At 41.5% G+C, this 22,798-nt stretch overlaps 1 protein-coding gene across 3 annotated transcripts in view; it reads right to left on the bottom strand.

The window, feature by feature from the left end:
• The window catches only part of DMXL1 (Dmx like 1), a 383,924-nt gene that overhangs the window by 218,821 nt on the left and 142,305 nt on the right, over positions 1-22,798 (bottom strand). For all 3 annotated transcript variants that reach the window (XM_053701585.1, XM_053701589.1, XM_053701586.1), the window contains exons 19-20: positions 17,301-18,995; positions 4,429-4,539 (exon numbers count right to left, since the gene is read on the bottom strand). In XM_053701585.1, the coding sequence (XP_053557560.1) occupies positions 4,429-4,539; positions 17,301-18,995 (1,806 nt within the window). The remainder of the gene's footprint in view (positions 1-4,428; positions 4,540-17,300; positions 18,996-22,798) is intronic.

The raw sequence follows: 22,798 nt of genomic DNA, 5'->3' as shown, positions 1-22,798 counted from the left end.
ACGCAGGAGCTATCAAGATCACCGACGCCCTCTCCTGATGGATCCTGGCTACCAGCTTGGGGATGAGAGGAAACGGCGGGAATACATAAGCTAGTTTGAAGGTCCAAGGTGCTACTAGTGCATCTACTAGAGTCGCCTTGGGATCCCTGGATCTGGACCCGTAGCAAGGAACCTTGAAGTTCTGACGAGAGGCCATCAGATCCATGTCTGGAATGCCCCACAGTTGAGTAATTTGGGCAAAGATTTCCGGATGGAGTTCCCACTCCCCCGGATGTAATGTCTGACGACTCAGAAAATCCGCTTCCCAATTTTCCACTCCTGGGATGTGGATTGCAGACAGGTGGCAGGAGTGAGTCTCCGCCCATTGAATGATTTTGGTCACTTCTTCCATCGCCAGGGAACTCCTTGTTCCCCCCTGATGGTTGATGTACGCAACAGTCGTCATGTTGTCTGATTGAAACCGTATGAACTTGGCCTTTGCTAGCTGAGGCCAAGCCTTGAGAGCATTGAATATCGCTCTCAGTTCCAGAATATTTATCGGTAGAAGAGATTCTTCCCGAGACCAAAGACCCTGAGCTTTCAGGGATCCCCAGACCGCGCCCCAGCCCATCAGACTGGCGCCGGTCGTGACAATGACCCACTCTGGTCTGCGGAAGGTCATCCCTTGTGACAGGTTGTCCAGGGACAGCCACCAACGGAGTGAGTCTCTGGTCCTCTGATTTACTTGTATCTTCGGAGACAAGTCTGTATAGTCCCCATTCCACTGACTGAGCATGCACAGTTGTAATGGTCTTAGATGAATGCGCGCAAAAGGAACTATGTCCATTGCCGCTACCATCAAACCTATTACTTCCATGCACTGCGCTATGGAAGGAAGAGGAACGGAATGAAGTGTCCGACAAGAGTTTAGAAGTTTTGTTTTTCTGGCCTCTGTCAGAAAAATCCTCATTTCTAAGGAGTCTATTATTGTTCCCAAGAAGGGAACCCTTGTCGACGGAGATAGAGAACTCTTTACCACGTTCACTTTCCATCCGTGAGATCTGAGAAAGGCCAGGACTATGTCCGTGTGAGCCTTTGCTTGAGGAAGGGACGACGCTTGAATCAGAATGTCGTCCAAGTAAGGTACTACTGCAATGCCCCTTGGTCTTAGCACCGCTAGAAGGGACCCTAGTACCTTTGTGAAAATCCTTGGAGCAGTGGCTAATCCGAAAGGAAGCGCCACGAACTGGTAATGCTTGTCCAGGAATGCGAACCTTAGGAACCGATGATGTTCCTTGTGGATAGGAATATGTAGATACGCATCCTTTAAATCCACCGTGGTCATGAATTGACCTTCCTGGATGGAAGGAAGAATTGTTCGAATGGTTTCCATTTTGAACGATGGAACCTTGAGAAACTTGTTTAAGATCTTGAGATCTAAGATTGGTCTGAACGTTCCCTCTTTTTTGGGAACTATGAACAGATTGGAGTAGAACCCCATCCCTTGTTCTCCTAATGGAACAGGATGAATCACTCCCATTTTTAACAGGTCTTCTACACAATGTAAGAATGCCTGTCTTTTTATGTGGTCTGAAGACAATTGAGACCTGTGGAACCTCCCCCTTGGGGGAAGCCCCTTGAATTCCAGAAGATAACCTTGGGAGACTATTTCTAGTGCCCAAGGATCCAGAACATCTCTTGCCCAAGCCTGAGCGAAGAGAGAGAGTCTGCCCCCCACCAGATCCGGTCCCGGATCGGGGGCCAACATTTCATGCTGTCTTGGTAGCAGTGGCAGGTTTCTTGGCCTGCTTTCCCTTGTTCCAGCCTTGCATTGGTCTCCAGGCTGGCTTGGCTTGAGAAGTATTACCCTCTTGCTTAGAGGACGTAGCACTTGGAGCTGGTCCGTTTCTACGAAAGGGACGAAAATTAGGTTTATTTTTGGCCTTGAAAGACCTATCCTGAGGAAGGGCGTGGCCCTTACCCCCAGTGATATCAGAGATAATCTCTTTCAAGTCAGGGCCAAACAGCGTTTTCCCCTTGAAAGGAATGTTAAGGAGTTTGTTCTTGGAAGACGCATCAGCTGACCAAGATTTCAACCAAAGCGCTCTGCGCGCCACAATAGCAAACCCAGAATTCTTTGCCGCTAACCTAGCCAATTGCAAAGTGGCGTCTAGGGTGAAAGAATTAGCCAATTTGAGAGCACGGATTCTGTCCATAATCTCCTCATAAGGAGGAGAATCACTATCGATCGCCTTTACTAGCTCATCGAACCAGAAACACGCGGCTGTAGTGACAGGGACAATGCATGAAATTGGTTGTAGAAGGTTACCTTGCTGAACAAACATCTTTTTAAGCAAACCTTCTAATTTTTTATCCATAGGATCTTTGAAAGCACAACTATCTTCTATGGGTATAGTGGTGCGTTTGTTTAAAGTAGAAACCGCTCCCTCGACCTTGGGGACTGTCTGCCATAAGTCCTTTCTGGGGTCGACCATAGGAAACAATTTTTTAAATATGGGGGGAGGGACGAAAGGTATACCGGGCCTTTCCCATTCTTTATTTACAATGTCCGCCACCCGCTTGGGTATAGGAAAAGCTTCTGGGAGCCCCGGGACCTCTAGGAACTTGTCCATTTTACATAGTTTCTCTGGGATGATCAAATTCTCACAATCATCCAGAGTGGATAATACCTCCTTAAGCAGAGCGCGGAGATGTTCCAACTTAAATTTAAATGTAATCACATCGGGTTCAGCTTGTTGAGAAATTTTCCCTGAATCTGAAATTTCTCCCTCAGACAAAACCTCCCTGGCCCCCTCAGACTGGTGTAGGGGCATTTCAGAACCATTATCATCAGCGTCCTCATGCTCTTCAGTATCTAAAACAGAGCAGTCGCGCTTACGCTGATAAGTGGGCATTTTGGCTAAAATGTTTTTGATAGAATTATCCATTACAGCCGTTAATTGTTGCATAGTAAGGAGTATTGGCGCGCTAGATGTACTAGGGGCCTCCTGAGTGGGCAAGACTCGTGTAGACGAAGGAGGGAATGATGCAGTACCATGCTTACTCCCCTCACTTGAGGAATCATCTTGGGCATCATTTTCAGTGTCACATAAATCACATTTATTTAAATGAGAAGGAACCCTGGCTTCCCCACATTCAGAACACAGTCTATCTGGTAGTTCAGACATGTTAAACAGGCATAAACTTGATAACAAAGTACAAAAAACGTTTTAAAATAAAACCGTTACTGTCACTTTAAATTTTAAACTGAACACACTTTATTACTGCAATTGCGAAAAAGTATGAAGGAATTGTTCAAAATTCACCAAAATTTCACCACAGTGTCTTAAAGCCTTAAAAGTATTGCACACCAAATTTGGAAGCTTTAACCCTTAAAATAACGGAACCGGAGCCGTTTTTAACTTTAACCCCTTTACAGTCCCTGGTATCTGCTTTGCTGAGACCCAACCAAGCCCAAAGGGGAATACGATACCAAATGACGCCTTCAGAAAGTCTTTTCTATGTATCAGAGCTCCTCACACATGCGACTGCATGTCATGCCTCTCAAAAACAAGTGCGCAATACCGGCGCGAAAATGAGGCTCTGCCTATGATTAGGGAAAGCCCCTAAAGAATAAGGTGTCTAAAACAGTGCCTGCCGATATTATTTTACCAAAATACCCAGATTAAATGATTCCTCAAGGCTAAATATGTGTAATATATGAATCGATTTAGCCCAGAAAATGTCTACAGTCTTAATAAGCCCTTGTGAAGCCCTTATTTACTGTCTGAATAAAAATGGCTTACCGGATCCCATAGGGAAAATGACAGCTTCCAGCATTACATCGTCTTGTTAGAATGTGTCATACCTCAAGCAGCAAAAGACTGCTCACTGTTCCCCCAACTGAAGTTAATTCCTCTCAACAGTCCTGTGTGGAACAGCCATGGATTTTAGTAACGGTTGCTAAAATCATTTTCCTCTTACAAACAGAAATCTTCATCTCTTTTCTGTTTCAGAGTAAATAGTACATACCAGCACTATTTTAAAATAACAAACTCTTGATTGAATAATAAAAACTACAGTTAAACACTAAAAAACTCTAAGCCATCTCCGTGGAGATGTTGCCTGTACAACGGCAAAGAGAATGACTGGGGTAGGCGGAGCCTAGGAGGGATCATGTGACCAGCTTTGCTGGGCTCTTTGCCATTTCCTGTTGGGGAAGAGAATATCCCACAAGTAAGGATGACGCCGTGGACCGGACACACCTATGTTGGAGAAATAGGCATTTAGTTTACTAGACCTAAATAATATTGTTTTGACATTATTAGTTTTGTAAATATGTTAGTAATAAAACAAACAATCGTTATGGCTTTGCATTGTGAGCACAAAAGATAAAGGCTGATATCATTTGCAGATACCAGCAGAAAACGCATTGAAAGGCTTTGTTACCTTGGTGAGAAATCTGAGCTCGATAAGCAGGAGGAAGAGATGTGGTTAGAAATGTATGTAGGCGAACAGCCAGGAAGAATTTCAACCCACATTCATCAAGTGTTTCGCCACCTAAAGGAGCAAATACAAACTATTGATCTACTGAAGATGTACAGACAATGAAAAGATTATATACATACATATACTAGGATATACATACATACATACACTAGGAAAAGAAAAACTATTTGAATCATATTAAAACAACAAACAGAATGAACAGAAAGTACTTCCATAAATAATGCTTAAGATGAAGACTGCAAGTTAAAATTTGTAATCTAGAATTAATCTAATCAAAATTTAAAGGGATGTTAAATTAATTTTCTATATATTTATCAGAAATTACACTTAAGTGGAAAAAGATTTGCTACAAATCAAATGAGGCAAGTGCCACATCTAGTAAACCATCTGTGAGTTGCTCAGCTGGAAAGTGATCCCTCTTCATTCACACTAACAGGCTATGGATCCACTCCTCTCTCCCTCGGGCGAGTATCCCGTCCTTGGCCTCCCTTGCACGGACCACCGCCTGCTACTGTCAGCCTGGAGTAGATCATAGCCTGGTAGCTTGATTTGATTGGGGTAATTTCTAGTAAGTAGGAATTCTACTTATTTCCACGGGTGTGAGCACAGCGACTGGTGACATTTGGAAACCAATTCTTCCTGACACCTTGAAATCTGGGGACTTATCTTTGGCTCATATTTTATCTTCTTTAGGACTATTGCTCTATTATACACTGACTGGGTTCTTTTTATACTTAGCTGGTACTTTTTATTAGCGCTGGTACTTATATTATATATTATTTTTGTATACCTAGGATATTTAGGATACACAATGGTGTAATACTGAGCATATTTTGTCTACTTGTTTTCTAATTTGGAAACGTAACCTTTGTTAGGTGACTATCAAGTCGCTACATACTTGTTATTTATTAGAATTGCATTTTATGTGATTTATTTATCCATTTGTAATTTGTGCCTATTCACACACACACACACACACACACACATACATACATATACATATATATACACACACACACACACACACAGATAAGCACACTCACAGGTACGAACATCCGGCTCAATACCATTGTTAGCCTGTTCTATGGCGATTTACCATCTGGGTGCAGCTTCTTTTAGCCCAGTAATGCTTTTCACAGAGTAGAACTGACCATATACATAGGATTGTTAGATACCCCTTTAAGGGGATAGGCTATTAAGTAGAATAGGTGACATAAGAAAATAGGGTTTATAGGTTCAGAATCTGGTTTATAGCACTTGTCAAAACTAGACACGATGAGGTTAAATATACACAAGTGTAATTAATCAATGAATTAAGATGGCGACCAATGAGAAGCCGCTTACGGTTGTAAGTAGTGTGTTTTAGAGCATGAAGCAAGCAGCTACGAATACGGCATATGCCGAAACGCGTCAGCTGATGCTTTAAGCGCTGACTTCTATTTGTCTTTTTGTACACAGTCTGTGCCCCAGGCTTTTTATATGGTACTAATAAAATTTCAAGTTTTTAAATACACTCCCGGCTGGTGCTCCTATTTTTCTGTGTTAGGTCCAGATGCAAACCATGTGAGTTTAGTATCACTTCGGAGGAATTCCATTCCGAAATTACGGGTGAAGGATTTAAGATCACTTCCTGTCTCAAATGTACATCCTCCTATGTCATTTATTTACTTACCTGCATAGAATGCCATTTACAATATGTAGGACTTACCCCTACTGACGTGAACCCCAGGATAAGAAATCATTTGTCCACCATTAAAATTGGTGAAGCTAAGAACCCCCTAGCGAAACACTTTAAGAATGTACACCACAAGAGTAATGCAACATTAAGGTGGCAAGCTACTGAATGGATCAGAATTCCCTCGCGAGGAGGGGATAGAGACCAAAGTTTAGGCAAACATGAGATGTTTTGGAATTTTAAGCTTCATATCAGGGTACCTAGGGGTCTCAACTCTGAATAATTTCTTATAAATTACTGGAAATGATGTTTCGGTTTGCTGATCGTGCACGGTATTTGTGACCTGGTTTCCCCCTTTATAAAGTGCGTTACGCATTCTACCATATGTACATAGAAGTAACTATGGTTGCTTTAAGCCCTTAGATTAGCACTAACGCACTAATATTATCATACAAAGAATGTTCCTTGTATGCATATATATGTGTGTGCATCCGGGGTTGCATATATACACCACTAGTGAGGTCTTTTTTTCCTTGTCATTACTTTCCTTATGTTCCACTTTGGTTTGTGGAACCTTTAAGTGCAGCAACACTCCTAGGGGTGCTTGAATTATTGTCCTGAAATAGAGTTGTAATTATCTAATAACAAGAAGCAGCATTGCTATTTTACATGCTGTGAGTCTAGTTGTATGTGCATATATGTTGTATTATTACAACTCCACTCTAGGGACCGTTTGGGATATAAAATGCTCCAGACTTTAAAGGTTTGCCTACTGGTGCCAATACTGGAGGTCATTAAAGGTTTACCCTTTACACTTTGGTTTGTTAGATTTGATATTTAATATATACACTGTTGTCTGGTTTGTTTTTTGTACACACACTAAGGTACATCTTGTTATATAACAATAGATATTATGTAACAACAGACATTGTAAAGATATACATACTCTTTCTTTAAACAGGAGCTATATACTTAGCCAATTTACCCAATACGGCTATTATATTTAAAGGTTTATCTGTATACCTATTCTGTCTTACATTTTACATTTATTAACATCCCCCTGTATTGATTCAGATTTTGCATCAAGTAGCTACTCAGTCTCTAAGTTAAGGAATTAACGATCTTTAAGGTCATATTAGATTTAGTTTACCAATATAATGTATTAATGTATGAATTTTGCGCAGGTTGTATTATCATTTATATGTACTGCTTACATTTTGCATTAATTGATAGGGGATACTAAATAGTGTTTAGGTTTAGACTATGTAACACCACATTAGCTTTGGAGTAGTAATGGTTAATGTGAACACATTTGAACACCGATGATTGTTTTTTGCATTAACCAATGAGGTTTTTCCATTGGCTCTTAAATAGACAGCACTTGTGTACCCATTTAGCTATGATTACGGTGTTATACCGAAACATGTCAGCTTGAGTACACAGTGCTCAGATTTGTGTGTGCTGGACCCCCATGGGTTTATTTTTATACTTTTGGAATACTAATAAAGACTGCTTTTACTTTCAGTTGACCTCAGGATCATCGTTTTTAATTTATTGCTATTTATTGGCCAGGATCCTGGGTCTAAGTGAGCTCGCCAGCCCTTCTCTCTCACTCTGCAGGAGGGTACATTTCCCTGCAGCATCCACCAAGCAGCATTTGGATGTCCGCACCTGAACATCAAAGAGGTGATTGGATCAACGGATTTGCAACGTCACTTGTGCGTTGCAGCAATACATGCTGAACCCAGCTGAGTGATACACGGAGCTACACACGGACTTTTAACAGAGCCTGGATACCAGTATATGGAGCAAGAGGCATAGCTTTATGGTGACACGGAAGCGGTGAGTGGGAACAGCTACAGGCTGTTACGGGCAGTAGTCCCCTTAATTATAATACTACCGCTATTTCCCTAGTACTCCATGGTTACAGGCGCTTCTCCTGCTATATCCCTATATATATGTGCTCTGGTCTGTATCTTCTAGCATCCATGTGCTATGTGTTATGTTTACACTGTGTTAATATAGGGTCTTCGTTTCAAGCTGCATAACCTTCATGTAGTTGGTGGGATTTTGGAGTGACTTTTTGTGAGAGAAGCGTTTTTATTCCTTATTGGGAGGACATATATGCAGGAGTGCAGTATACTTTATCTACCTTACCTTAATTATATATGATTCAAGCAGTAGCAGCACTCACTGGGTCTTTAAATAAACAAATATTTATTTGACCTGTAACGTTTCGGGGTTACCCTGTCCTCAGACAAGATTACAATACAAAAAGTGTACATTTACTTACTTTATATTCGCCACCCTGGACCAAGATCTCGCCTATGTCGTTCCGAAAGTGACATCACGGCTTTACCGACCACGTGTGTGCAACCGGCGTGAGTAAGTAGTCATGGTTACTGGGACGCCACCCTCGCAATCGGCTGTCTGGATCATAAAATACAGTGCTAATTAAAAATAAAAGAGAAGCAATGAAGCGGTTGTCACAGTTATTTGTAGGTGTTTTATATAATTATATACTATAAACAGGGGGCAATATACCTATAGACCAACTATGATGTATACCAGAACTTCCCAAACTTTTCATGTTTGTGACACACTTTTTTAGACCTACATCATTTTGCGACACAGTTCAGTTGTACTAGCAAACAGGTTAAACTAAATTGTTTTAAGAGATACGGACACATACATAAATAATATTATAACGAAATGTATTTACAGTATGTAAGTATGTGCAAGAATTTAAAAAAAAATTTTAACACCAATAGCTACTTACAATTTTAATGGGATGTATGAGGTTGATGGGATGAACACGGTTTCTGAATATTTAGTGGAATATTAGATAAAGACACTTGCATTTCAAAAATAGGGGACTTAGGAAAAGGACCTATAGATTAACTATGATCTATACCAGAGCTTTCCAAACTTTTCATGTTGGCGACACACTTTTTAGACCTACATCATTTTGCGACACAGTAATTCAGTTGTACAAGCAAACAGGAGGATAAACTAACCTGTTTTAAGAGATACAGACACATACATAAATTATATAATAACAAAATGTATTTACAGTATGTATGTGCAAGAATGAAATAAAAAGACACTTGCATTTTAAAAATAGGGGACTTAGGAAAAGGACCTATAGATTAAGTATGATCCATACAACCTATGTGTGATTTGGATAATTATAGAACACTAGTGGATTTCCCTAGAGTAAACAGTTTCTATATATACACGTATCTGTACATTTAATAATGAATGGACTATCCTACATACAACTCAATATAGAGGAGGGGATCGAGCAGAAATGTTGTTACAAATTGAATCTAGATGGATATTCACACTGGGAACATTAATCCCCAGGGGATTGACCACTAGCCTGGACTGGCACTGTTTTATATAATACGTAATATCAGTATAATGGGATTACTTCTGTATGTAGGATAGTCCGTCCATTATTAAAATGTACAGATACGTATATATAGAAACTGTTTACTCTAGGGAAATCCACTAGTGTTCTATAATTATCCAAATCACACATAGATAGTAGATCATAGTTAGTCTATAGGTCTTGTTCCTAAGCCCCCGATTTTTATATCTAACAACTACCCAATAAACTGCCTTAAGTATGCCTTATATACCCAATAGGATTTTGTGATTATCCCATCTATGTGGATAGTGGACATTCCAATATGCAAATATATTGTTAAAATTACAAGGTAAATATTTCAGGTATATTGCCCCCTGTTTATAGTATATAATTAGGTAAAACACCTACAAATAACTGACAACCGCTTCATTGCTTCTCTTTTGTTTTTAATAAGCACTGTATTTTATGATCCAGACAGTTGATTGCGAGGGTGGCGTCCTGGTAACCATGACTACTTACTCAAGTCGGCCTGTACACACGTGGTCGGGTAAAGCCGTGACGTCACTTCCAGAACGCCAACGTCGAGATCTGGGTCCAGGGTGGCGGGTATAAAGTAAGTAAATATACACTTTTTTTGTATTGTAATCTTGTCTGAGGACGGGGTAACCCCAAAACGTTACAGGTCAAATAAATATTTGTTCATTTAAAGACCCAGTGAGTGCTGCTACTACTTGAAACCTTATATATCTATCCTTACTTGGTATGCACGCTGGGCAAGAAACTAACCATTACGGCAGCGGAATTATGAGTGCTCTATCTTTTCTACGAAGTTTGTCAGTATGTATATATATATATATATATATATATATATATATATATATATATATATATATATATATATATATATATATATATACACACACACACACATATATATATATATATATATATATTTATATAACAATTTATGCTTACCTGATAAATTTATTTCTCTTGTAGTGTATCCAGTCCACGGATCATCCATTACTTGTGGGATATTCTCCTTCCCAACAGGAAGTTGCAAGAGGATCACCCACAGCAGAGCTGCTATATAGCTCCTCCCCTCACTGCCATATCCAGTCATTTGACCGAAACAAGACGAGAAAGGAGAAACCATAGGGTGCAGTGGTGACTGTAGTTTAATTAAAATTTAGACCTGCCTTAAAAAGGACAGGGCGGGCCGTGGACTGAATACACTACAAGGGAAATAAATTTATCAGGTAAGCATAAATTATGTTTTCTCTTGTTAAGTGTATCCAGTCCACGGATTATCCATTACTTGTGGGATACCAATACCAAAGCTAAAGTACACGGATGATGGGAGGGACAAGGCAGGAACCTAAACGGAAGGAACCACTGCCTGTAGAACCTTTCTCCCAAAATTAGCCTCCGAAGAAGCAAAAGTGTCAAATTTGTAAAATTTTGAAAAGGTGTGAAGCGAAGACCAAGTCGCAGCCTTGCCAATCTGTTCAACAGAGGCCTCATTTTTAAAGGCCCAGGTGGAAGCCACAGCTCTAGTAGAATGAGCTGTAATCCTTTCAGGGGGCTGCTGTCCAGCAGTCTCATAGGCTAAGCGTACTATGCCCCGAAGCCAAAAGGAGAGAGAGGTTGCCGAAGCTTTTTGACCTCTCCTCTGTCCAGAGTAAACGACAAACAGGGCAGATGTTTGACGAAAATCTTTAGTAGCCTGTAAGTAAAACTTCAAGGCACGGACTACGTCCAGATTATGCAAAAGACGTTCCTTCTTTGAAGAAGGATTAGGACACAATGATTGAACAACAATCTCTTGATTGATATTCCTGTTAGAAACCACCTTAGGTAAAAACCCAGGTTTGGTACGCAGAACTACCTTATCTGCATGAAAAATCAGATAAGGAGAATCACAATGTAAGGCAGATAACTCAGAGACTCTTCGAGCCGAGGAAATAGCCATCAAAAACAGAACTTTCCAAGATAAAAGTTTAATATCAATGGAATGAAGGGGTTCAAACGGAACTCCCTGAAGAACTTTAAGAACCAAGTTTAAGCTCCACGGGGGAGCAATAGTTTTAAACACAGGCTTAATCCTAACCAAAGCCTGACAAAATGCCTGGACGTCTGGAACTTCTGCCAGACGCTTGTGCAAAAGAATAGACAGAGCAGAGATCTGATCTTTTAAAGAACTAGCTGATAAGCCTTTGTCCAAACCCTCTTGGAGAAAGGACAATATCCTAGGAATCCTAACCTTACTCCATGAGTAACTCTTGGATTCACACCAATAAAGATATTTACGCCATATCTTATGGTAGATTTTCCTGGTGACAGGCTTCCGAGCCTGTATTAAGGTATCAATGACTGACTCGGAGAAGCCACGCCTTGATAGAATCAAGCGTTCAATCTCCATGCAGTCAGTCTCAGAGAAATTAGATTTGGATGATTGGAAGAGTCCATGGTGGAAGAGATGACATGTCCACTAGGTCTGCATACCAGGTCCTGCGTGGCCACGCAGGCGCTATCAGAATCACCGATGCTCTCTCCTGTTCGATTTTGGCAATCAGTCGAGGGAGCAAAGGAAACGGTGGAAACACATAGGCCAGGTTGAAGAACCAAGGAGCTGCTAGAGCATCTATCAGCGTCGCTTCTGGGTCCCTGGACCTGGATCCGTAACAAGGAAGCTTGGCGTTCTGGCGAGACGCCATGAGATCCAGTTCTGGTTTGCCCCAACGATGGACCAGTTGAGCAAACACCTCCGGATGGAGTTCCCACTCCCCCGGATGAAAAGTCTGACGACTTAGAAAATCCGCCTCCCAGTTCTCTATGCCTGGGATGTGGATTGCTGACAGGTGGCAAGAGTGAGACTCTGCCCAGCGAATTATCTTTGAGACTTCTAACATCGCTAGGGAACTCCTGGTTCCCCCTTGATGGTTGATGTAAGCCACAGTCGTGATGTTCTCCGACTGAAATCTGATGAACCTCGGTGTTGCTAACAGAGGCCAAGCTAGAAGAGCCTTGAATATTGCTCTTAACTCCAGAATATTTATTGGGAGGAGTTTCTCCTCCTGAGTCCACGATCCCTGAGCCTTCAGGGAGTTCCAGACTGCGCCCCAACCTAGAAGGCTGGCATCTGTTGTTACAATCGTCCAATTTGGCCTGCGAAAGGTCATACCCTTGGACAGATGGACCCGAGAAAGCCACCGGAGAAGAGAATCTCTGGTCTCTTGATCCAGATTTAGTAGAGGGGACAAATCTGAGTAATCCCCATTCCACTGACTTAGCATGCATAATTGCAGCGGTCTGAGATGCAGGCGCGCAAATGGCACTATGTCCATTGCCACTACCATTAAGCCGATTACTTCCATGCACTGAGCCACTGACGGGCGTGGAATGGAATGAAGGACACGGCAAGCATTTAGAAGTTTTGATAACCTGGACTCCGTCAGGTAAATTTTCATCTCTACAGAATCTATAAGAGTCCCTAGGAAGGAGACTCTTGCGAGTGGTGATAGAGAACTCTTTTCCACGTTCACTTTCCACCCAAGCGACCTCAGAAATGCCAGAACTATCTCTGTATGAGACTTGGCAATTTGAAAGCTTGACGCCTGTATCAGGATGTCGTCTAGATACGGAGCCTCGCGGTCTTAGAACCGCCAGAAGTGAGCCCAGAACCTTTGTAAAAATTCTCGGGGCAGTGGCCAACCCGAAGGGAAGAGCTACAAATTGTTAATGCCTGTCTAGAAAGGCAAACCTTAGGAACCGATGATGATCTTTGTGAATCGGTATGTGAAGGTAGGCATCCTTTAAGTCCACTGTGGTCATGTACTGACCCTCTTGGATCATGGGTAGGATGGACCGAATAATTTTTTTTGGTCTGAAGGTTCCCTCTTTCTTGGGAACCACAAACAGATTTGAATAAAATCCCTGTCCTTGTTCCGTCCGCGGAACTGGATGGATCACTCCCATTACTAGGAGGTCTTGCACACAGCTTAGGAATGCCTCTTTCTTTATCTGGTTTGCTGATAACCTTGAAAGATGAAATCTCCCTTGTGGAGGAGAAGCTTTGAAGTCCAGAAAATATCCCTGAGATGATATCTCCAACGCCCAGGGATCCTGAACATCTCTTGCCCACGCCAGGGCGAAGAGAGAAAGTCTGCCCCCCACTAGATCCGTTTCCGGATAGGGGGCCGTTCCTTCATGCTGTCTTGGGGGCAGCAGCAGGCTTTCTGGCCTACTTGCCCTTGTTCCAGGACTGATTAGGTTTCCAGGCCTGTCTGGAATGAGCAACAGTTCCCTCTTGTTTTGAAGAAGAGGAAGTTGATGCTGCTCCTGCCTTGAAATTTCGAAAGGCAAGAAAATTAGACTGTTTGGCCTTTGATTTGGCCCTGTCCTGAGGAAGGGTATGACCCTTGCCTCCAGTAATGTCAGCAATAATTTCCTTCAAGCCAGGCCCGAATAAGGTCTGCCCCTTGAAAGGAATGTTGAGTAATTTAGACTTTGAAGTCACGTCAGCTGACCAGGATTTAAGCCATAGCGCCCTACGCGCCTGGATGGCGAATCCGGAATTCTTAGCAGTTAGTTTAGTCAAATGAACAATGGCATCAGAAACAAATGAGTTAGCTAGCTTAAGCGTTCTAAGCTTGTCAATAATTTAATTCAATGGAGCTGTCTGGATGGCCTCTTCCAGGGCCTCAAACCAGAATGCCGCCGCAGCAGTGACAGGCGCAATGCATGCAAGGGGCTGTAAAATAAAACCTTGTTGAATAAACATTTTCTTAAGGTAAGCCTCCAATTTTTTATCCATTGGATCTGAAAAAGCACAACTGTCCTCAACCGGGATAGTGGTACACTTTGCTAAAGTAGAAACTGCTCCCTCCACCTTAGGGACCGTCTGCCATAAGTCCCATGTAGTGGCGTCTATTGGAAACATTTTTCTAAATATAGGAGGTGGGGAAAAGGGCACACCGGGTCTATCCCACTCCTTGCTAATAATTTCTGTAAGCCTTTTAGGTATAGGAAAAACGTCAGTACACACCGGCACCGCATAGTATCTATCCAGCCTACACAATTTCTCTGGAATTGCAACTGTGTTACAGTCATTCAGAGCAGCTAATACCTCCCCAAGCAATACACGGAGGTTCTCAAGCTTAAATTTAAAATTAGAAATCTCTGAATCAGGTTTCCCCGAGTCAGAGATGTCACCCACAGACTGAAGCTCTCCGTCCTCATGTTCTGCATACTGTGACGCAGTATCAGACATGGTTCTAACAGCATTTGCGCACTCTGTAGCTCTCCTAACCCCAGAGCTATCGCGCTTGCCTCTTAATTCAGGCAATCTAGATAATACCTCTGACAGGGTATTATTCATGATTGCAGCCATGTCCTGCAAGGTAATCGCTATGGGCGTCCCTGATGTAATAGGCGCCATATTAGCGTGCGTCCCCTGAGCGGGAGGCAAAGGGTCTGACACGTGGGGAGAGTTAGTCGGCATAACTTCCCCCTCGACAGAACCCTCTGGTGATAATTCTTTTATAGATAAAGACTTATCTTTACTGTTTATGGTGAAATCAATACATTTAGTACACATTCTCCTATGCGGCTCCACCATGGCTTTCAAACATAATGAACAAGTAGGTTCCTCTGTGTCAGACATGTTTAAACAGACAAGCAATGAGACTAGCAAGCTTGGAAAACACTTTAAAACAAGTTTACAAGCAATATAAAAAACGTTACTGCGCCTTTAAGAAACACAAATTTTCCCAAAATTTGAAATAACAGTGAAAAAATGCAGTTACACTAACGAAATTTTTACAATGTATGTAATAAGTTAGCAGAGCATTGCACCCACTTGCAAATGGATGATTAACCCCTTAATACCAAAAACGGAATAACAAATGACAAAAACTCTTTTTTAAACAGTCACAACAACTGCCACAGCTCTACTGTGGCTTTTTACCTCCCTCAATACGACTTTTGAAGCCTTTTGAGCCCTTCAGAGAAGTCCTGGATCATGCAGGAAGAAGCTGGATGTCTGTGTCTGTAATTTTTGCTGTGCAAAAAAAGCCAAAATAGGCCCCTCCCACTCATATTACAACAGTGGGAAGCCTCAGGGAACTGTTTCTAGGCAAAATTCAAGCCAGCCATGTGGAAAAAACTAGGCCCTAATAAGTTTTATCACCAAACATATGTAAAAAACGATTAAACATGCCAGCAAACGTTTTAAAATACACTTTTATAAGAGTATGTATCTCTACTAATAAGCCTGATACCAGTCGCTATCACTGCATTTAAGGCTTTACATTACTTCTGTATCAGCAGCATTTTCTAGCAAATTCCATCCCTAGAAAAATATTTTAACTGCACATACCTTATTACAGGAAAACCTGCACGCTATTCCCCCTCTGAAGTTACCTTACTTCTGCTAAGATCATAGAAAACGCAGGCAGATTCTTCTTCTAAATACTGCCTGAGATAAACAGTACACTCCGGTACCATTTAAAAATAACAAACTTTTGATTGAAGAAATAAACTAAGTATAAAACACCACAGTCCTCTTACAACCTCCATCTTAGTTGAGAGTTGCAAGAGAATGACTGGATATGGCAGTGAGGGGAGGAGCTATATAGCAGCTCTGCTGTGGGTGATCCTCTTGCAACTTCCTGTTGGGAAGGATAATATCCCACAAGTAATGGATGATCCGTGGACTGGATACACTTAACAAGAGGAAAAAAAAAAAAAATATATATATATATATATATATATATATATATATATATATATATATATATATATATATATATATATAGAATAAGCTGCAGCAATCCAAATTTATTTTTATGTGATTTTATTAGTAGTAAAACATAGGCGACGTTTCACAAAATACAACACCTTAATAGTTCTGGGTAGTTGCTGCTGAAGCCAGAGGACGTGGTCCCCCGTATTCATCTGTGTATTGTCCAGACTTGAGGCTTCACAAAGTGCCGCTGCAAGCAAACAAACCGCTCAACATTCAAGCAGTGTTGTGGGAGGTACGCCCTGATGAAGCCCCGCCTTTTCTAAAAGTCGAGGGGGGTGAAACGCGCGCCAGCATCAGCTGACTGGAACACGGGACGCTCAGTACCTCCCACAACACCGCTTGAATGTTGAGCGGTTTGTTTGCTTTCCTGACCGGTCAGGTTTTCTATGTGTAACATACGTGAATACTTTATTAACTTTTTCACTAGACACTTTGTTTCAGCTTAGGCAGTTTTGGCCTACGCACCAATTTATAAGTGCCTTGGTTATCTTACAGGGGTTGAAGTGTGTCTATGTAGCGAATTTTCTGTACCAATAAATTGATACTCTGTTTATTAAAGAGCTGTGTATCCTTTCATAAAAGAGTGCTGAATTCCCTGTCTTTTTGAAGCAAAATATCTTTTTTGCTTCTCTCTTACTCATATATGTTCTTGATATATTATTTTAAAGGGTCTGCACCACAAACCTCCCATTGGCTATAGCTAGGGGTGCATATATAAATATCACTAATTTCTTTACCCCTATCTTTTCTGTACAGCTCTAGTCTAGCAATTGCTTCCCACTCTGTTTAGTGCTTGACACAATATATATATATATATATATATATATATATATATATTTATTATTATTTTTTTAATTAAGCTATCAAAATTAAAAGGACATGTAACTACAAAGAACAATTAACCTATATTTATTGAAGACTGAAAATTTTAGAACATCATTGATCCAATAATTTACCTTGACTGCGGTCTCTGCTTTCTCCAATATCTGTACTAGTTGTGGCGATTGTATCTGCTAGGGCCATCAAAGACATCTGTTCCATGCGCGTAAGACCTGGTAGACTGGAATGAAGCAGATGTCTGCAGAGAACCTGAGAATGTTCAGGACCAAAATATGTGGGACTGTACTGGGATAAATCAATAACTTGAGGTTTTGTGTTTTCTTCTTCAGATTCTGAAACATTAAGCTCATCAGAGCTCAAAGTAGGAATTTGGAAAAGCTCATCATAGTTTTCATTATTTGCATTTGCAGAACTTTGATTATTGGAATTACTGTGATTGCTGGATTTATCTATTGTGGATGTGAATGTTGACTCCTCATCAGCAGCAAGAAGGGCATACAACGGGAGTGGGGGAACTGTTTCTATCTCTGTATAATCAGCATTCTCTGGTTTATTGAAAGTCTTGGGATCCCGGGCAGTGCTTCCACTAGCACTAATTGAAAGTGATCTGAGCCTACGCTCATGATTTGGCTCATTATCATTAATTGCTACCACTTCCCCAGCAATGCATTTAACCAGATGAGACAAAATCGCTTTTGCTCTTCTAACTTTACCTAAATCCATTAGTTCTAAAAGCTGCAAAGGGTGATACTGAGGTAACGTTGGGCATAATGCATGAGCTGCATCAAATAGACCAGAGTCTTCCATCTCCACTGGAAGATCAAATGCAGTTTTTTTACCCATAAGTTTCTGTGCTAAGCTGGTCATTGATCTTGTCATGGATTTCTTTGGAGGGTAGAGACCTGACCCTACTGACTGACTTTGTTTTATTAAGTTTGTTATTGATGGAGTACTTCCATTGTAAGAGTCTGTATTTGCTAAATCCTGCTTAGAAAATGGTTGCCACTGAGAATAGACATGCATTTCACAATCCATGCCAACTACTAGTATCCCATCACGTACCCAAGATAATGAAACTGGCAAAGGAAGAGATCCTTCAACTGAAGACACCAAATCTACACACCTGAGCAGCACAAACCGAGGGTGAGCTGTGTTTTTGCCAGTTTCCCAAAGCTGTAGTGCAAAATCATCTTTACAGGAAATTTCTTGTACTTTTTTTGCAACCTGGCCATACATTAGAAGTTTTGAACCAATGCCTATGGTTAATATATGTGACCCATCTTCCCTCGACATCCAGTCCAAATGAACTAGATGTTTAGAATTTGGCATCATTTGCTTGTTAGAAGATAAAAAGAAATCAAGTTTATTGTATGCAACCATGTTGTTGTCAATACTTATTCCAGGTTCCAATATTGTACTCAGTTCATCAAAATGAATGGTTTGCTCCAAAATCCAACATGAACCACCAGTGGATTCACACTCAAAAATACTTACACACATCAAGAATTCTTGAGAAGTGCTAGCATGTCTTGGAGCTTGCTTAAAAGCTACTGCTAAACAGTTTGTATGTGCACAGCTTACTTCTATAGGCCTGCCTGGTACACTCACTGCACCATTTTGAAGTCCATCTTCAATTAGCAAACGCCATTCTTCCCAAACATATATAATACTGTTCTCCAATTCAGTTGGAGAAAGAGACGTCTCTGTATCCACTCTACAGCTCCAAAATCTCACTTTGCCATCAGAGCAAGAGGTTGCTAGTAGGTAAGGTGCACGACACACTGGATATATGGAAGAAGAACTTAAATGCCCTAAAAAATAAAAAGTTAGATAATTCAAGTAAACCGCCATGTGTTTCAACACTAAACTTCAGTAGTTATGATGATGTTTGTTGTTAAATGTTTTACTTAATAGAAGTTAAAGTAACTTTTTATTTTAATAGTTGGCAAGACATATCAGATTGTAGTATCATATTTTTTTTCATGATGGTGAGTCCACAGGTCAAAACATTTGGGAATTATCCTACTGACCACTAGGAGGCGGCAAATGATAACCCAAAACACTACAGCTTTACATCGCCCAATTCCCATGAATACAGTTATAGATATAGCCTAGTATACGGAGGATACAGGAAAGATAAAGAGTGCAAAAAAGTGAAAAACAAGTACTGCCTCCACTTGAAGTAAAAGAAAGGGCAGGGCTCGTGGACTCAACCAACATGAAATAATTTAACTTATCAGATAACCATAATTTTTGTTTTGTTTCATCAGATGGTGACAGCCACACGTCACCATGTGTGGGAATCTATAACCATATAGCACGAAAGTCCACAAAATAAAAAAGAAATGGAGGGGACAAACTGTGTACATTACATTCACATTTAACATTACTGACCAGGCACTACAACACGCAGAATTTTCCTTCCAAAAGCAACCTCAGAAGAAGCATACACATCAAAGTGATAAAACTTCTAAAAAGTGTGCAAAGACTACCAAGTAGCTGCCTTACAAATCTGATTAATAGAACACACATTACGAAAGGCCCAAGAAGTGGCAACTGCTCTAGCAAAATGAGCAGTAATGTACTCAGGGGAATTCGTCCCTGCAAACAAATATACCTTACTAATTAAAAATGATAATGCACACTATATTTGTATTTGCATAAATGTTTTGTAGATGATTCACATATATAGCCCATCTGGTAGTGTTTTTGTAAAAAAACAGAATTTATGCTTACCTGATAAATTACTTTCTCCAACGGTGTGTCCGGTCCACGGCGTCATCCTTACTTGTGGGAATATCTCCTCCCCAACAGGAAATGGCAAAGAGTCCCAGCAAAGCTGGCCATATAGTCCCTCCTAGGCTCCGCCCACCCCAGTCATTCGACCGACGGACAGGAGGAAAAATATAGGAGAAACCATATGGTACCGTGGTGACTGTAGTTAGAGAAAATAATTCATCAGACCTGATTAAAAAACCAGGGCGGGCCGTGGACCGGACACACCGTTGGAGAAAGTAATTTATCAGGTAAGCATAAATTCTGTTTTCTCCAACATTGGTGTGTCCGGTCCACGGCGTCATCCTTACTTGTGGGAACCAATACCAAAGCTTTAGGACACGGATGAAGGGAGAGGGAGCAAATCAGGTTACCTAAACGGAAGGCACCACGGCTTGCAAAACCTTTCTCCCAAAAATAGCCTCAGAAGAAGCAAAAGTATCAAATTTGTAAAATTTGGCAAAAGTGTGCAGTGAAGACCAAGTCGCTGCCTTACATATCTGGTCAACAGAAGCCTCGTTCTTGAAGGCCCATGTGGAAGCCACAGCCCTAGTGGAGTGAGCTGTGATTCTTTCAGGAGGCTGCCGTCCGGCAGTCTCCTAAGCCAATCTGATGATGCTTTTAAGCCAAAAGGAAAGAGAGGTAGAAGTCGCTTTTTGACCTCTCCTTTTACCAGAATAAACAACAAACAAGGAAGATGTTTGTCTGAAATCTTTTGTAGCCTCTAAATAGAATTTTAGAGCACGGACTACGTCCAAATTGTGTAACAAACGTTCCTTCTTTGAAACTGGATTCGGACATAAAGAAGGTACAACTATCTCCTGGTTAATATTCTTGTTAGAAACAACCTTTGGAAGAAAACCAGGCTTAGTACGCAAAACCACCTTATCTGCATGGAACACCAGATAGGGCGAAGAACACTGCAGAGCAGATAACTCTGAAACTCTTCTAGCAGAAGAAATAGCAACCAAAAACAAAACTTTCCAAGATAGTAACTTAATATCTATGGAATGTAAAGGTTCAAACGGAACCCCTTGAAGAACTGAAAGAACTAGATTTAGACTCCAGGGAGGAGTCAAAGGTCTGTAAACAGGCTTGATCCTAACCAGAGCCTGAACAAATGCTTGAACATCTGGCACAGCTGCCAGTCTTTGTGTAGTAAGACAGATAAAGCAGAGATCTGTCCCTTTAGAGAACTTGCAGATAATCCTTTCTCCAAACCTTCTTGTAGAAAGGAGAGAATCTTAGGAATTTTTATCTTATTCCATGGGAATCCTTTGGATTCACACCAACAGATATCTTTTCCATATTTTATGGTAAATCTTTCTAGTTACCGGTTTTCTGGCCTGAACCAGAGTATCTATCACAGAATCTGAAAACCCACGCTTTGATAGAATCAAGCGTTCAATCTCCAAGCCGTCAGCTAGAGGGAGACCAGATTTGGATGTTCGAATGGACCCTGAACAAGAAGGTCCTGTCTCAAAGGTAGCTTCCATGGTGGAACCGATGACATATTCACCAGGTCTGCATACCAAGTCCTGCGTGGCTACGCAGGAGCTATCAAGATCACCGAGGTCCTCTCCTGTTTGATCCTGGCTACCAGCCTGGGAATGAGAGGAAACGGTGGAAATACATAAGCTAGGTTGAAGGTCCAAGGTGCTACTAGTGCATCTACTAGAGTCGCCTTGGGATCCCTGGATCTGGACCCGTAGCAAGGAACCTTGAAGTTCTGACGAGACGCCATCAGATCCATGTCTGGAATGCCCCATAATTGAGTTAGTTGGGCAAAGATCTCCGGGTGGAGTTCCCACTCCCCCGGATGGAATGTCTGACGACTCAGATAATCCGCTTCCCAGTTTTCCACACCTGGGATGTGGATCGCAGATAGGTGGCAGGAGTGATCCTCCGCTCATTGAATTATTTTGGTCACTTCTTTCATCGCCAGGGAACTCCTTGTTCCCCCCTGATGATTGATATACGCAACGGTCGTCATGTTGTCTGATTGGAATCTTATGAATCTGGCCTTTGCTAGCTGAGGCCAAGCCCTGAGAGCATTGAAGATCGCTCTTAGTTCCAGAATGTTTATCGGGAGAAGAGACTCTTCCCGAGATCATAGTCCCTGAGCTTTCAGGGATTCCCAGACCGCGCCCCAGCCCACTAGACTGGCGTTGGTCGTGACAATGACCCACTCTGGTCTGCGGAAGCTCATTCCCTGGGATAGATGGTCCAGGGTCAGCCACCAACGGAGTGAATCTCTGGTCTTCTGATCTACTTGAATCATTGGAGACAAGTCTGTATAGTCCCCATTCCACTGTTTGAGCATGCACAGTTGTAATGGTCTTAGATGAATTCGTGCAAAAGGAACTATGTCCATTGCTGCAACCATCAACCCTACTACTTCCATGCACTGCGCTATGGAAGGACGTGGAACAGAATGAAGAACTTGACAAGTGCTTAGAAGTTTTGACTTTCTGACCTCTGTCAGAAAAATCCTAATTTCTAAGGAATCTATTATTGTTCCCAAGAAGGGAACTCTTGTTGACGGAGACAGAGAACTTTTTTCTATGTTCACCTTCCATCCGTGTGATCTGAGAAAGGCCAGAACGATGTCTGTATGAGCCTTTGCTTTTGACAGGGACGACGCTTGTATTAGAATGTCGTCCAAGTAAGGTACTACTGCAATGCCCCTCGGTCTTAGAACCGCTAGAAGGGACCCTAGTACCTTTGTGAAAATCCTTGGAGCAGTGGCTAACCCGAATGGGAGGGCCACAAACTGGTAATGTTTGTCCAGAAAGGCGAACCTTAGGAACTGATGATGTTCTTTGTGGATAGGAATATG

Source organism: Bombina bombina, chromosome 2 (assembly GCF_027579735.1).
Source record: "Bombina bombina isolate aBomBom1 chromosome 2, aBomBom1.pri, whole genome shotgun sequence".
Classification (NCBI taxonomy): domain Eukaryota; kingdom Metazoa; phylum Chordata; class Amphibia; order Anura; family Bombinatoridae; genus Bombina; species Bombina bombina.
The sequence above is the reverse complement of the archived record's forward strand: the minus strand, read 5'-3'. Positions and strand labels throughout refer to the sequence as shown.